This window comes from Oryza glaberrima, chromosome 9, assembly GCF_000147395.1.
Source record: "Oryza glaberrima chromosome 9, OglaRS2, whole genome shotgun sequence".
Lineage (NCBI taxonomy): Eukaryota > Viridiplantae > Streptophyta > Magnoliopsida > Poales > Poaceae > Oryza > Oryza glaberrima.
The window spans coordinates 21621664-21636943 of NC_068334.1; the positions used below are offsets into that span (position 1 = coordinate 21621664).

General features: G+C 40.5%; 1 protein-coding gene across 1 annotated transcript; it reads left to right on the forward strand.

Moving 5' to 3' along the window:
- Positions 1–456: 456 nt before the first annotated feature.
- On the forward strand, positions 457–10384 carry LOC127783856 (uncharacterized). Its single transcript, XM_052311002.1, has 17 exons — positions 457–1099; positions 1198–1310; positions 1789–2595; positions 2683–2989; positions 3231–3396; positions 3860–3962; positions 4100–4213; positions 6053–6157; positions 6287–6324; positions 6419–6607; positions 6901–7080; positions 7698–7882; positions 7970–8065; positions 8445–8490; positions 8578–8684; positions 9150–9251; positions 9319–10384. The coding sequence occupies exons 1-17, from the start codon at positions 737–739 to the stop codon at positions 9949–9951; spliced, it is 3654 nt and encodes a 1217-aa protein (XP_052166962.1). The 5' UTR covers positions 457–736; the 3' UTR covers positions 9952–10384.
- The last annotated feature ends 4896 nt before the right edge of the window (positions 10385–15280 follow it).

A 15280-nucleotide genomic window follows, 5' to 3' on the forward strand; every position in this document is an offset into this window, starting at 1 on the left:
GACATATGACAAAGTTAGATGTAAATAGATAAAAGTTGAGGTTGATCAAAAATGCCACATAACTAGACCGACAATAAAAGATGATCCAAAGTAAAATTTATTATGCGGTGTGAAATACTATCTAGTAGTCGTCGTCGTTTGACAAGCTCTAGATTTGTACAAAGGATTTATTCCATGAACAAAATCATTGCACTCTCTTAGACTTTATGATCGTGCACGCTGCGCATGATGTGCATCTCATGGACTTTTCACAAATAAATCAATAATAATATTTAAGAATAAGTTCACTTTGTATAATACAAGTGTTTCTGGATTATTATCAAATATAATTGTTAATAACAATAATGATGATGAATGTGATGCATTTGGAATGTTGTTTCCCTCCAGAATATTTGTCTTGCTTATTTATTTATTATTATTATTTACAAAGGGAAAAAAAAACAGAAAGAAGTGAAAGGGCGGAAAAACAGCAATCGGAGGGAGCGGAGGCGAGAGGCTTTGGGTGGGAGGGGAGGGGAGAGGGGACTCCTTTGCTTAGGCTTAGCTAGGGGTTGGAGTGGACTCTCCTCGTCGGAGCCGGAGGGCATCGGCTTGTTGTTGTTGTTGTTGTTGGTGGTGGTGGTGTATCCAAATCCAATCCATTGTGGTGGTCGTCGTCTCCAGCAGTGTCAGGAAGACTCAGAAATGGAGGAGTTGTGAATCCTGAACCCATGCCTCCTCGCCTCCTCGGCCGACGATGGCCGACCTCCCGCCGCCGCCACGCCTCATGACCCGCCGCCAAAGCGACAGCGACTGGGACTGGGACGGATCCAGCCGCGAGGGCTCCCCCGACCCCGCCTCCGCCTCCGCCGTCCGCCGCGCCGCCCGCCGCTGGCCCGACGACCCCGGCCCCGCCCAGATCTCGCTCCACATGTACATGGCCTCCCGCGACCGCGACCGCGACGACGACCCGCCCCCCGACCACGCCCGCCTCCGGATCCGCGGCCGCCAGGCTCGCCTCGAGCTCGTCATGCGCATGGCCGCCGACCGACACGCCGAGCTCCACCGCCTTTCCCACCACCGCGCCGTCTCCGACTTCCCCCACCGCAACCGAATCCACGTACCCTGCTCCTCAATCCCCCATACCATTAGTTCTATTGTTTGTTGACCCCATTTGCCTTGCCCCTATCTAATCTAATCTACGGATTCCCCTACCAGGCACTACTCCGGGGGAGGTTTCTGCGCAATGGTGACGACGACAGAAGGCCACCATCCACCGCCGCCACCGAGCTCGGCCAGCTACGACAGCGTCATTCTGTCTCTGGTTTGAGGTCTCTCTCTACCCACTACATACATACTCCATTGTGCTATACTATCACTGCCTTCGCGTGTTTCTTTTTGCTACTGCACTACTGCTGCTGCTTGTCTTCCACTTCTCTTCTGGAATGCATGTGATTATTGGCCTACAAGGTCATTGTCAGTATATCCTTAGCTGCTCGGTGGTTGCATGTGTTACCTCTTATGAGACCTCTTCATTCTTTCTATTCATGCCGCCATTGCTATATGTTGCTTATTTACGTTGCATCTTTTCTCAGATTACCTATGTTAATGTACAATTAGAGCTTCTAGACTATATCTGAACAACTAATGAGTAATTATGACCTTGTCAACTGGATATGGATATTAGAGCATATGGTTTTTGTTGAGCACATCATCTTGAAACCAACTTATGGATATAATTTACTTGTATACATTAAGTTTTGTGGGATATAAAATATAATAACAATACTTATTATTTTTAATAACTAGAGAAGAGTTCCGCTTCAGATTGGAGAACGTCGTCAGGGGTCATGCAGTTAGCCAATCCGATGATTCTTCAGCTCAAAATGTTGAGCTCTCTATAAATGGCCGTACTGAATCAAGCCCTTCTTCTTCTGAATATAATCTCGAGAGACATCAACGGACAAGGCTGAATATTGGTCTTCAGCAAATTGAAGGTACAGCGACAGTATCTGAATCTGGAAGCAATACTCCTAGTATTGCTGAAGGCCTGTATGAACCTCATAGTCAAGCAGAGAGTTGGCAGGATGATTTGGAACAAGAGAGAAGAGATTGGGAACAATTTTCCCATGCTATTACTGGAGAGGAATCTGAAATAAATTGGCATGAAAATACGTACAATGGTTCATCTCATGAGGGTACCGAAGTTGAAGGTGGTCAAGATGCACATATTCCAGAATCACATGATGAATTAGCTAGTGACAATCTTCCTCCTCAATCTCATGGAGAACAGCAGGACAATAGCCATCTTCCCGAGGAGAATGAAGAGCTGCATGACAGTGATCTTCAACAATCTCGTGGAGAGTGGAATGAGGGCAGTAATCCATTTATTCCTACAGAAGTACACAACGAGTGGCACAGCGATGATCATTTCCAAGGAGTAAATGAAGAGTGGCATGATGATGATGAGTCCAATGATACTGCAGATAATTGGCATGATGACAACTCTGATCAACCAATTGATCATGATTCTGCTCTTATTAGAAGAGCTAATACGTTTGTCCCAGCTGATGATGATAATGTGTACAGTACAGAACTAAGGGAACTCCTAAGCAGGTTTTTTTATTTCTTTCATGAAGAAAGTCTCTGCAACATATTTCTTTAGTTCTCAGCGTAAATACTGAATTAGTGTTAATTCTGCAGAAGGAGTGTTTCTAATCTTCTTCATAGTGCTTTTCGTGAAAATTTGGACCGACTTATCCGGTCATATGTTGAAAGGCAAGGTCGTGCTCCTCTCTCTTGGGATTTGGAAGGAGCACCTCCTGCGCCTGACTCACCCGAGCAAAGCCAGGAGCAGCATAGAGATGAAGAGGAACAGGAGCTTCATGATAATGTTGTTAGGCCTCCCTTAGTGATTCCACCTCCGCCTATACCTCCTCGCCAGCCACTTTGGCATTCGGAGTTGCATCGTAATAACTGGATCAGACAAAACATACATCGCTCTGATATTGTAAGTTATTACCTATGTTATTCTTGTCACATGTGTGAGCTTTTCATCTTCCTCAGTTTGTTCCAAGTGCACAATTTCTTTTTTTCTGAATGGCCAAGCCAACATGCCATTTTTAATTGAGACTTGCACTTTTTTTTAAAATTAGGTTGCCACATTCAGCCTCTCTATCCTCCATGCATAGTGCACTGTTGCTTCTATATTTGTTGTTAAAGGCTCATTTTCTTTTGGTTTGTATTTGCAGGAATGGGAGGCTATTAATGATTTAAGGGCTGATATGGCTAGGCTTCAGCAGGGCATGAGTCATATGCAAAGAATGTTGGAAGCTTGTATGGACATGCAGCTCGAGTTACAGCGATCTGTAAGGCAGGAAGTTTCTGCAGCCTTGAATCGCTTCATCGGGGAGCAAGGTTAGTAACTCATCTGGAAAGTACTCATCTATTAACAACACTAGCAAGACAAAATTTAGCATTGAAATTAATCTTTGATTATCCCTTGGTGTATCACTTTGATGCATAGTATATTTATATGATACGTGGATGTTGTTTCTTCGTCATAGTGCTTACACTGTCAAGGTTGCGAGGCGCGCCTTACAATTCAAATTGTCACTTAGCTAAGATAATAAGGTTCCTCAAGAACGAATGCTGTTATACTCCTTCCAGTCAATAACATGTCAAGTCCTGGGAGATGTGCGGTCAAGCTATATTAATTTTGACCTAAGTTGTTATCTAGCTAGGTAGTTTGGATCTATCATGGAACGATAAATTTGGTATACAATAAAGTTTCGTCATATGCAGTTTTGTAACGCCTGATGCTTAGATGCTTGTCGCATTGGCTCAGACTTGTACCTAAGCTTTGTATTTGGTATCTCAGGTGAAAGTAAAGAAACTATAGACGATGGATCAAAATGGATCCATGTGAGAAAAGGGACGTGCTGTATATGCTGTGATACTCCGATTGACTCTCTTTTGTACAGGTTTGAACTCATGCTTTTCTTCTGAAATAATGAATAATAGGTCCATGTAGTTTGTTCTTCTCTAATACAGTATAACAGTACTAATGATGGTTTGTTTTGCCTCTTTGTTGGGGGTTGGGGTGTTGACTTTCTATCAGATGTGGGCACATGTGCACATGTTCAAAATGCGCGAATGAGTTGGTTCGAAGCGGAGGGAAATGCCCGCTGTGCCGTGCACCCATAATTGAGGTGATCCGAGCATACTTCATCATGTAGATACAGAGAGAAAGGAAGATAAAGAAGAAGAAATGTTTTTTTCTTTTCTTTTTCCTACTTAGAGCTTGTAGGTGTTAGTGGATGTATGATTATATTCAATTTTAGCTATGCCCTATGCCTGTGTTGTCTTGTGTGTCTTTTGTCTCTGATGAGTTCCATTGTTTTGTTAGATTGGGGCCCTGCTTGTCTGCCTTGGTGTAATATATGGTTTTGGGGTGGCAGAAAGTGTTTTGTTTGGGAACTGGGATTACCGGAGGCAGCTACTAATTCATTTCACAACTGATCATTTGAACAAACTGATTGATGGGATACAGTAAGAGGGAACTAATGTTCCTGTCTAGTACAACATAAAATGCTGGCCGCATGCGCCTACCTGCACATTGTCATGTAATTTTGATGCAGACAATACGCATAGACCTCGCTTGTTGAATGAAACTGGAGTGATCACGTTAAGAGAAAGTATAATAGTGAACTACAAGCCTATTATAAGCTTATCATCATCATCATAATATGAACGTAGAATGTTTATTCCCTCTGCCATTGAGCCACGTATACAACATTATATTAGTCATTGGATTAAGGAGGGATGGCTTGGATTGATCAAAAGCTAAGAGGCAAGAGAAGGATCTAGAAGAGTGTGATCGTTTCTCTGGTTCCCAACACAGAGCAATAAACACAGACACGTGGCAACAATGTGGCGGTGGTACTCACCTGCTGGCCATCTCCAAGGAAAAAAAAGTAGCAGCCTCCTACATTACTGCTGATTTTTTTTCTTCCAACTAACGATAAAGAAAACCGCTGTTTTCACCAGCTAATTAACCAGTTTGATGTGGCATCTACGCACGTATATTAAAGCTGAAACAACTCAAATTAGCCCTTTGTAAATACAACATATTTTATGGCCATATGTATAAATCGAATTTGTTAGAAGTGATATGTTTCAAGCAATGAGAGGAGGACATCCCCTCGAGAAATAAAAATCCACATCCCAATATTTAGTTCTAATTTTAATACATAAAAGGACATGTCATAGTCGCGCGAATGCGCGATTTAATTAACTAGTGTGGATGAGAGATGTAATAAAAAAAAGAGAGTTGGCTCTTATGCAAGAGCTAACTTAACACAATCTCCAAGATAAATACCTAGGGAGAGGAGAAAAAAATTGTAGACAATCTTATAGCTTATTTATTATATATGTTAGCTTTAAAATAGGCTAATAGTAGGAAGTGTGCTATATTATTATTATCCTTGCTCTAATTGGTATCTGAGATTGCTAGATTGACGACGGTTGTTTGTCTGTCTGTCATGTTTTGTAGTAGGAAGAACCCTAAGGATTAACGCTAATCAGCGTGATTATCAAATACTGTACTACTAACAGTTGAATTTAATCAGTAGGAAAGAGGCCGGGGGGTGCCGGGTGCGTGTTGATTTCCCGGTCATGAGTAGGATCGGGGGCGGTTGACCCGTGGATCCCCGGAGGATGTATATTAGACTAATAATAACTACTAGTATATTGCGAGTCTAAAAAGCCCATGTTATCCTCATTTCATTTCCCACCCCACCCAGTCCACCGGCGGCCACGCACGGACGGCAGCGGCGGCGGCGGCCAGGGACAGCGCAGCGGCGGGGGCGGCGGTGGTAGCAACGCCCATTCCTCAACCACCCGTCATCCCTCGTCGCTCGTCACCCAGCGGCCTAGTCGGGTGGTACGGGATCCCTGCTCATCCGCCGGTCCTCTGCGGGGCCGGGGGCGACAAGTTGGGGAGCGCGGCGGGGCGTCGGAGGAGTTGACAGGAGTAGTTGCGCGAGTAGTCAGTATTCCAGCAGTGAGCGAGACTGACTTGTAGGACCCACATGACAGGAGAGGACACTACTCGATCCCCGCCACCATCTCCGCCGGCGGTCTTCTCCATGCCATCATCTTCCTCCGAAAGCACAGAGTTAGTTGGCGTCCTCTACTCCAATCCAATCCCGTGTTATTCCTTCCCGCTCGCTGGGGCTGGGAATATCATACTCCACTGGATCTCATATGTTTTCCTCTTTGATTTGATTGTTGGTGCTCCACCTAGGTCCAGTGACAGTGAGGTAAGCGCATGGGATCCCCAAGGTACGGTACTAGGCTACTAGCTGCTGCTCCCATTCATCTTCCATGCATTTTGCGCTAGCTCTCCTTTTAATTTCGATTTCCTGTTTCTCTTCAGTGTTACGCGCGCATGCCGAATGTCTCGAGTCGGAGGAGTTGGCAGCCCTGTCAGTCAATCGCACTCTTCTTCCTATTCTCGATAATTTGCTTCTTCAGGTGTATACTATGCTGCGCCCAAAACCACTTGATTACGAGCAACGGACTACCTTGGTTCATGTCTTCAACAACATAGCAAACCAAATCTTCGGTATGCTAAGAGGCATCATTTTTCTTTCATTTCCTTACTCATCTGCTTATTGCATACCCCTGTAATCGTTTCTAATACCAATGTTCATCTACTATCCTATACTAATGTTCTTCACAATACTCTACTTCACTACTTGGCCACTGTTTACCACTAGAAATCTAGAATATGCCTCCATATCTGTCAATACCTCCCAATGACTGTAAAACAACTCTTTATAAAGTGATAGTTTGATTAGTTGCTAAACATTGTCTCTAGCATGCTGATTGGCCATCCTCTTTAACAAATCATTTCAGGTAACAATAATGGGTTTCCAGTCGTGGAGGCATTTGGATCATTTACAATGGATTTATTTACCCCTAGAAGTGACCTGGACCTCTCTGTCAATTTTACTGCTAATACTGACGATCAGTATGCTCGCAAGAAAAAAATTTCTGCTATTAGGAAGTTCACCAAAGTTCTATATTCTCATCAAAGTAACTACTGCCTAGAGCACAGTATCTCTAAATATTCACTAGTACTTTGCGTGTCCACCAATTTTTATCATTAGGCTCCTTTGCATGAGTCACAAAGTTCCCAGGTCGATGGGATCGAGGAACGTGGTATGCTACTTGTGAGAGGTTTTTATAAGGTGGGAATGAAAATGCACCCACGTTTCCAGGATGGGGACGGCATTCCCCGGTGTCAAGGAATGCTTCCTTCGACCCCGTTTCCTGTGACATGCCACTTGGTTTTCTGATCTTACTTCCAATTGCAACGATAGCTCATACAGGGATAAAAAAAGGATATCAAAACTGACAACATTGCAGATGGTTTATATGTACTAAGCCTCAGTTGCTACTAAATCTCATAAAAGTGAAAAAAGTGCACTTCAAAAGTAATCATAGGATAATTAGTTCAAATCAGCTTATCTGAAAATTGGAGCTTTACAAAGTCACTGGGTGTGCCGACTGATATACTTCACTAATGGACCATCCTGGCCACTTTTTTTTTTCTTTTTTCAAATAGAGAAAGCATAAAAATAGCCCGCTATAATTATGCATCTTTCTAAGCCCATCTATCTCCAACTGCAGTAATATACTCACATTTTCAGGGAATGGAATTTTCTGTGGGGTTCTGCCTGTTGTAACTGCTAGGGTGCCTATTGTGAATGTTATTGATCGGGGAACTGGGATTGAGTGTGATATTACGGTTGAAAATAAAGATGGCATGACAAGATCAATGATCTTTAAGTTCATTTCTTCACTTGATCCAAGGTTTCAGATACTAAGTTACCTGGTAATGTAATCCCCTCCCCCGAGAAAAAAAGATATACTATACAAATGCAAGGTGATAACAATGTTCTTTTTTCTTTTGTGTTTGAAGGTGAAGTTCTGGGCTAAGATACATGATGTGAATAGCCCGAGAGAGCGAACGCTGAGCTCCATGTCAATAGTTTCATTAGTTGCTTTCCATTTGCAGGTACAGAGGATTTCACAATGCACTGTTTGACTATTATATGATGATTAGTTGTTTTCCCATATTTTGTTTCAACTATTGGATTTGAATCAATATGTCTAGCAAACAAAGAGGATTTTCACTAAAAAGTTTTTCATATCCTTATAATATCAAGGAATGATGCCAGGGGTTTATGTTGAATTTCAATTGAACAGATGAAGTCTTTTTACACATTCGTTTTGGAGTTTGTTGCATCGAACTTTATGAAACTGGGTGTTTTACTAGTAACTCACTGGATCTATGCTTAAGAAAACAAACATTTGGCATTTAATACTTCTTTTCCTTTTTTATATGAATAAGTATAAGTTGAATCTTCTTACCATTGGTGCAATGTGCAGCGCAGACCCGGGATCCTCCAATATTACCCCCGTTATCTGCCTTATTAAAAGGTTTTTGAAATAATTTTTTATCTTTGTTTTTTTTCATGTGCTGGCAGCAACTGAGTCACTCTGAGCTGATGATGAGATTCCTTGCAGATGGTTCAGATTTTGAAAGTGTTGAGAGGAATACGTTGGCATTTAAGGGGTTTGGGAGAACAAATAAAGAAACTGTAGCTGAACTGTTTGTATCGTTGATCAGTAAAGTGAGTTCCTTTGGGATATAACTTTTATATAGCTTTTATGTTTAAGTTACTTTCCTTATTAATAATGTGATTTGTTGACTCATTTAAATGTTCATTACTGTGCCTAGGTTCCTTTTGAACTCAGATTCTCCTTGTATCATTTTCTTTAAGAACTTTGGGTTAGGCAAGCCCAAACAAGATAATACTCGTCCAGAAATTCTCATAATGTACCCGTTCTAGCAGGATGTATTTGTTTGTTTGTGCTTTGGGGGCTTTTAGCTATTTTCATTACACGGAAAAATACACTGCACACTATTAATTTCAACGTTTTTTCCCCAATATTGCAATTAACATTTTTGTGTGTACAATTATTTGGTCACTTGTATTAGCTTGAACTTGTTTTACAATTGTACCACCTTAATTACCATTGTGTGATAGTTTATTATGGTCGCTAATAAGTCACAAAGTTGGCCTTTTGTTCTCCAGCTATTATCAGCGGAGAGCTTATGGGAGCATGGGCTATGCGCTAGCAACTTTGAAGCATCATGGATCTCTAAGACCTGGAAGAAAGGAATTGGCAATTTAAATGTAAGATTTGTTTTGAATTAAGTATTATGCCCTCAACAAGAATTTTCCTTTACTCCTGTTCATGTAGGTTGAAGATTTCTTGGACCGGTCACAAAATTTTGCTAGGTCAGTTGGGAAAAAGGAGATGCAGAAGATTTGCAGATGTCTTCGAGATTGTGCTTTGAACTTGTTAGATTTCATGAGGGGTAAACTAGATACATCAAAGCTAAAGACCCTTCTGTTTGGATGCCTTAAACCAGATGAGCTAGTCAGTAAACCTCGTTTGAAGCGTGGCAAGAGAAAACGCAAGCCACAAACGAGTCCAGATAGCAGATATGGGCTCGGAAAGGGAAAGCATGCTGTGCACCTAGTAGGATCAGACCAGCATGCTAATTCTACAACTGCTGAAGCTCCTCAGGTTGTACATCGACATCCCACCCAGGCTAAGGCTAGTACTCAGTGTGCGCACAAGCCAACGCCACCTTTTGTTATTATCCCTTCTGGTTTTGGCTACAGTTTATCGCTTCAGTTGCCAGTGGCTCCTCAGCTTAGTCGAGGATTGCTGGGCCGACCCCCACCAGTTAATTTAGTTCACTTGAATAATGGAGCTCAGCTACCACAGCAAGGTCTGCTTCTTTCCCTGCCGTCCCAACAAGCAGCTGGCAGTAACAGTGGAGTTACTTATGCTGGAGCTCAGCAGCTTCAGCGCAACGAAAACTAGGATGATTAGATCTTGCTACTATTTTGCCAAGTTATATGGGTAAGAAAGAGTATGTACCCTTTGCATTGGCAAACGGAAACTTAGCTGTTCATGTTGGTGTGCTGCAGAAGGGATTACATCAGATCTTTTTGCTACTGATTGAAGTTGCAAAACTTTCTTTTGGAAGGCAAAGGCATGTGCTTCGGTTGTAAAAGTACGTACTGTATCACATAGTAGGTGGTTTCTGGGTGCTGAACCAGAAGAACTACATTTGTATATATGGGCTCCTGGGTTGTGTCAGCTCAGCCTTCCTTCAAACCATATGACACCCAACCCAAATGCAGCCTGCACTGCAGGTAGGTAAAATGTCTACCTGTAGTTTGTTCTGTATTTCTTTTTTGTACTATATCACTGTTAGGACAAATGTTTGGATAAGGTGACTGTTGATTTTGCTGTGTTTTCGAGTACGGGGAGATGATTTTGATGCCCCAACAAGCAAGGTCTTCGAGATTGCAGGACAGGGCAGGACAATGCTTGGATCGATGACGAAGGTGCATGCATGAATGCATGATTGGTGAAATTAAGTAAGCAAATCTTTGGGACACTTGACATAGCCAAAACGGGCTGCTTTCCATATCTATCAAACATGCATCACTTTGGTTGAAATGGGTCCGACCGACAGCATAAACACAACTTGCTCAACTTGTTGCCCATCAATAATAATATTAAAGCCTGTCTCTCTGTCTGCCTAATAACATAGCAGTGATAATTGATATTAAGGCCTTGTTTATGTGGGGAAAATTTTTAGATTTAGTTGTTACATTAAATATACGGACACACATTTAAAGTATTAAATGTAGTTCAATAACAAAATAAATTACAGATTCCACCAAGAAACCGCGAGATGAATTTATTAAGCCTAATTAATCTGTCATTAGCAAATGTTTACTGTAGCACCACATTGTCAAATCATAGTGTAATTATGCTTAAAAGATTCGTCTCATAATTTACACGTAATCTGTGTAATTGTTTTTTTCCCTACATTTAATACTCCATACATGTGTCTAAATATTTAATGTGACAACGTAAAAAATTTTGTTTTGGGAACTAAACAGGGCCTAATCCGTGCCTTGCAAAATTCGATTCGATCCATTCCAATTCAATTCAGTTGACACAAGATTGTATGCGCTGCACCATCACTCTCTGTCAGTCTGTCTGTCACCGAACAGTGCATTGCATCTATCTAAAGCTCCCACAATTGAAGAGACCCATCTTCATTCGCTGCCCCCGCTATCGAATAGTATTTGAATCTAGGACTTAATTGCGACGTGTGTTTGGTTCATTTGACAGATCTTGCAATTGTACATGCGGTATTGTTCTTAATTACCAGCTGACCACTGCGACGCAATTTTGGAATTTTAAGAATGTAAGATCATGAGAGGTCTCTGTAAAACGAATATGAAAAAGTCGGTGACAAAACCACATGACTTTGCATATGTATTCAACATCGATGGATCGGTTGCAAAAGACAATATAGTCACGGTGCATCGCAGGCATGAAACCTTTTAATTGCTACCTAGCTACTAGTACTATTCGTAGCAGCGAACGATTATTTGACTTAATTTGCATCCATGCAGATAATACAGATTCCAATCGAGTCGTACAGGGCAGTGATCTATCCAGTATCCATGCGTGTGTACCTGCAGTACATATAGTTTTTTTTTGCCGTAAATTTTAAGCATCTTAATTTACACTGTGCTCACTATCATATAGGTATAGCTTAATTAATCAAGTACGGGCCACGGCTGTCTTTGCATTCATCGGTCAATTAATCAAGCACTGTGGATCGATCGATACTTTGATAGATCAAGGCGTGGATGGGGTTATTTTCAAAATTGATTTTGAAAAGGCTTATGATAAAGTCAAATGGCAATTCCTCCAACAAACACTACGCATGAATGGATTTTCTCAGCAATGGTGTCATTGGATTTCTAAAATGGTTGAAGGAGGAAGTGTCCGTATAAAAGTCAATGATGACTTGGGTAATAATTTTCAAACGCACAAAGGCCTGCGACAAGGGGATCCAATGTCACCTATATTTTTCAATATTGTGGTTGATATGTTAGCGGTTCTCATTGAGAGAGCTAAAGGCGATGGTCAAATTAGAGGAGTCATTCCACATTTAGTGGACGATGGTTTGTCCATTCTACAATATGCTGATGATACAGTAATTTTTCTAGATCATGACCTTGAACAGGCCAAAAATATGAAAGCCATCCTATGTGTGTTCGAACAGCTCTCAGGGCTGAAAATAAACTTTCATAAAAGTGAGATTTTTTGTTTTGGAAAAGCCAAGGAAGTGGAGGATCAATATAGATAACTATTTGGTTGTAATTCTGGATCTTTCCCGTTTAGATATCTTGGTATTCCTATTCATTATCAGAAACTCCGAAATGTTGATTGGAAAGGAGTTGAAGATAGATTTGAGAGGAAACTCAGCACATGGAAAGGCAAAAACATGTCATATGGTGGGAGATTGGCCTTTCTAAACTCAGTTCTTTCGAGCCTTCCCTTGTTTATGTTATCCTTCTTTGAAATTCCACGAGGTGTGCTTCAAAGACTGGATTACTTTAGGTCACGTTTTTTTGGAGTAATGATAACCGTAAAAGAAAATATAGACTAACTAAGTGGGAAAAGATATGTCGACCAAAAGATCAAGGTGGACTAGGTGTCCATAAGCTTGATATAAAAAATAGCTGCTTATTAAGCAAATGGCTTTTCTAGTTGTTTAATGGTGAAGGCCTATGGCAAGACCTTTTGCGAAATAAATACTTAAAGGGTAAACCTCTTTCTGGTATGTCCAGCAAGATAGGTATTTCTCAGTTCTGGGCCGGTTTAATGAAAGTCAAAGACCAATTTCTTAGGTTTGGTTCTTTTAAATGTGGCAATGGGACAAACATAAGATTTTGGGAAGACACGTGGTTAGGATCGCGTGCTTTCAAAGATCAATACCCTACATTATATAATGTGGCTTGAAAGAAGCAGTCTACTGTGCAGAGGTCATGAGCACAACACCGCTAAATATCTCTTTTAGAAGAGCTATTGTTGGCCAAAAGCTAATCGAGTGGAACGATTTGATCCTCAGTCTAGCTAATATAACTCTGTCAAATGAAAAGGACTACTTTGTATGGTCGCTCCATAAGAATGGTCAATTTTCCATCAAATCTATTTATGTCGCGATCATGACCTGTAATGTTCGGATCAAAAAGAGAATTCTGTGGGACTTGAAAATTCCACTAAAGATCAAGGTCTTTATGTGGTTTCTTCACAAGAAAGTAATTCTAACAAAAGATAACCTGGCTAAAAGAAAATGGGGGGAGACAAACATTGTTCTTTCTGCTATGCACAAGAGACAATCCAACATCTTTTCTTTGAGTGTCATGTTACTTAGTTTGTTTGGAGATGTGTGTTTTTTGCTTTTAATATCCCCCACCCCGTAATGCCAAAAACATTTTCAGTAATTGGCTTAGAGGGGTATCTAGGTCCATTAAGAAGATGATTCTAATTGGAGCTAGTGCTGTATGTTGGTCAATTTGGCGTTGTCGCAATGATAAAGTTTTTAATGGTAAACAATTATCTAACCCTATGCAGATTATCTTTATGTCTTCCTACTGGCTCCACTTTTGGTCTACAATGCTACCACAGGAGGAGCAGGATACTATGCGCAATGGTGCTACACTCTTGAAATCGCTGGCCAAGGATCTCTTATTCCACTATGGGTGGCGTAGTTCCATAAGAATTGCTAGCTAAAATATTTTATGTGGTTTAACGCTAGTCAATAATAGAGAGGAGTTGGGGATTTGTCCCATCACCTTATTTCTCATTTTGATTTACTTTTATATTACCTTTTTATTACTATTAAACTTATGGCTGTGTGTCTTATGACAGAAGCCGGAAATGTAATCCATTTCCATTATCTAAAAAAGATCAAGGCGTGGATGCCAGTGTGGCTACTACTTCCTCAGTGCTAAAATATAAGTATTTTTAAAGCAAAACATAGGTACTAAGAAACTACGTGAGACTAAATAAGAAATAACGTGATTGATTAAAAAGAGTAAATAGCTGAAAAATTTATATCAGCCATAGTTGTAATTGGTTGAGATAAAATGTTAGGTAACGAAATAACTATATTTTTAAAATAGAATTTAAATGCTAAAAATTACTATGGGCTAGTTTAGTTCGCGAAAAGAAAATTTTTGGTGTCACGTAGGATGTTTGACTAGATGTCGGAAGGGGTTTTCGGACACGAATGAATGAACTAATTTCATAACTCACCTGGAAACCGCAAGACTAATATTTTGAGCTTAATTAATCCATCATTAGCACATGTGGGTTACTGTAGCATTTATGGCTAATTATGGATTAATTAGGCTCAAAAGATTCGTCTCGTAATTTCCCACCTAACTGTGTAATTAGTTTTTTAATCTATATTTAATGCTCCATGCATATGTTAAAAGATTTAATGTGATGTTTTTGGGAATTTTTTTTGGGAACTGGCCTATATTTTGGAGATGAAGGAAGTACCTGCTTACATTTGTCCAGATTCATAGCTAAAAATGTTTATATTTTGAGATGGAGGGAGTAGCTAGTAGCAGCAGCTAGGAATGGCATATAAAAAAGTCAGGGAGCTTAATTCGTGCATGTGTAGAATATTTCGTGCGGTTAGGTCATGGTTAAGTCATGTCTGGTCGGAAGCCTAGCTGAGGCAAAATCATGCATATGCATATGCTTTGCTACTCTACTAATCTACTTTGCTAGAGATAGATATCCAGGACAGCACGCATGCATTTTAATTTGGAAGCACTAAATTAATGACCGATCAATCGGTAGCCCATATATACAGTATATTCTTATTGTATTATTATTATAGTGCTAGTGCGGAATTTAGTGTGAATCAACACTGAATAAATATAGTGTCAATAAATCTAGGCCCAACATTTGTGGTCTGTCCGGGAGTACATTCCATATAATAAAAAACAGATTCCAATATATCGAATTGTTGATAATAATTAGTAATTACTGATGATCAAGCACCATGCAGAGATGCTGCAGGCATGATAGATTAAGCCCACTGAATATGATGCATGCAAATCCATCTCAGATCATGCTAGAACTTATTCTTGTTTCTAAATTAATATTAACATATCAAGTAGCAATTTAAGCACCTTTCTCTGAGTCGTACCGTGCCCTAACTCCCAAAGTATATCAAACCAAATCAAAGAAGTATATGCGCTGAAATGTAATTAACTGACATTTACTTCATCCATCTTCATTTTTTTAAAAAAAGGGC

Coding starts and splice junctions, on each gene's coding strand:
- LOC127783856 (XM_052311002.1), top strand. CDS start 737: ATGGCCGACCTCCCGCCGCCGCCACGCCTCATGACCCGCCGCCAAAGC. Junction 3,397..3,859: donor TCGCTTCATCGGGGAGCAAG/GTTAGTAACTCA, acceptor TTGGTATCTCAG/GTGAAAGTAAAGAAACTATA. Junction 8,685..9,149: donor TTGTATCGTTGATCAGTAAA/GTGAGTTCCTTT, acceptor TTTGTTCTCCAG/CTATTATCAGCGGAGAGCTT.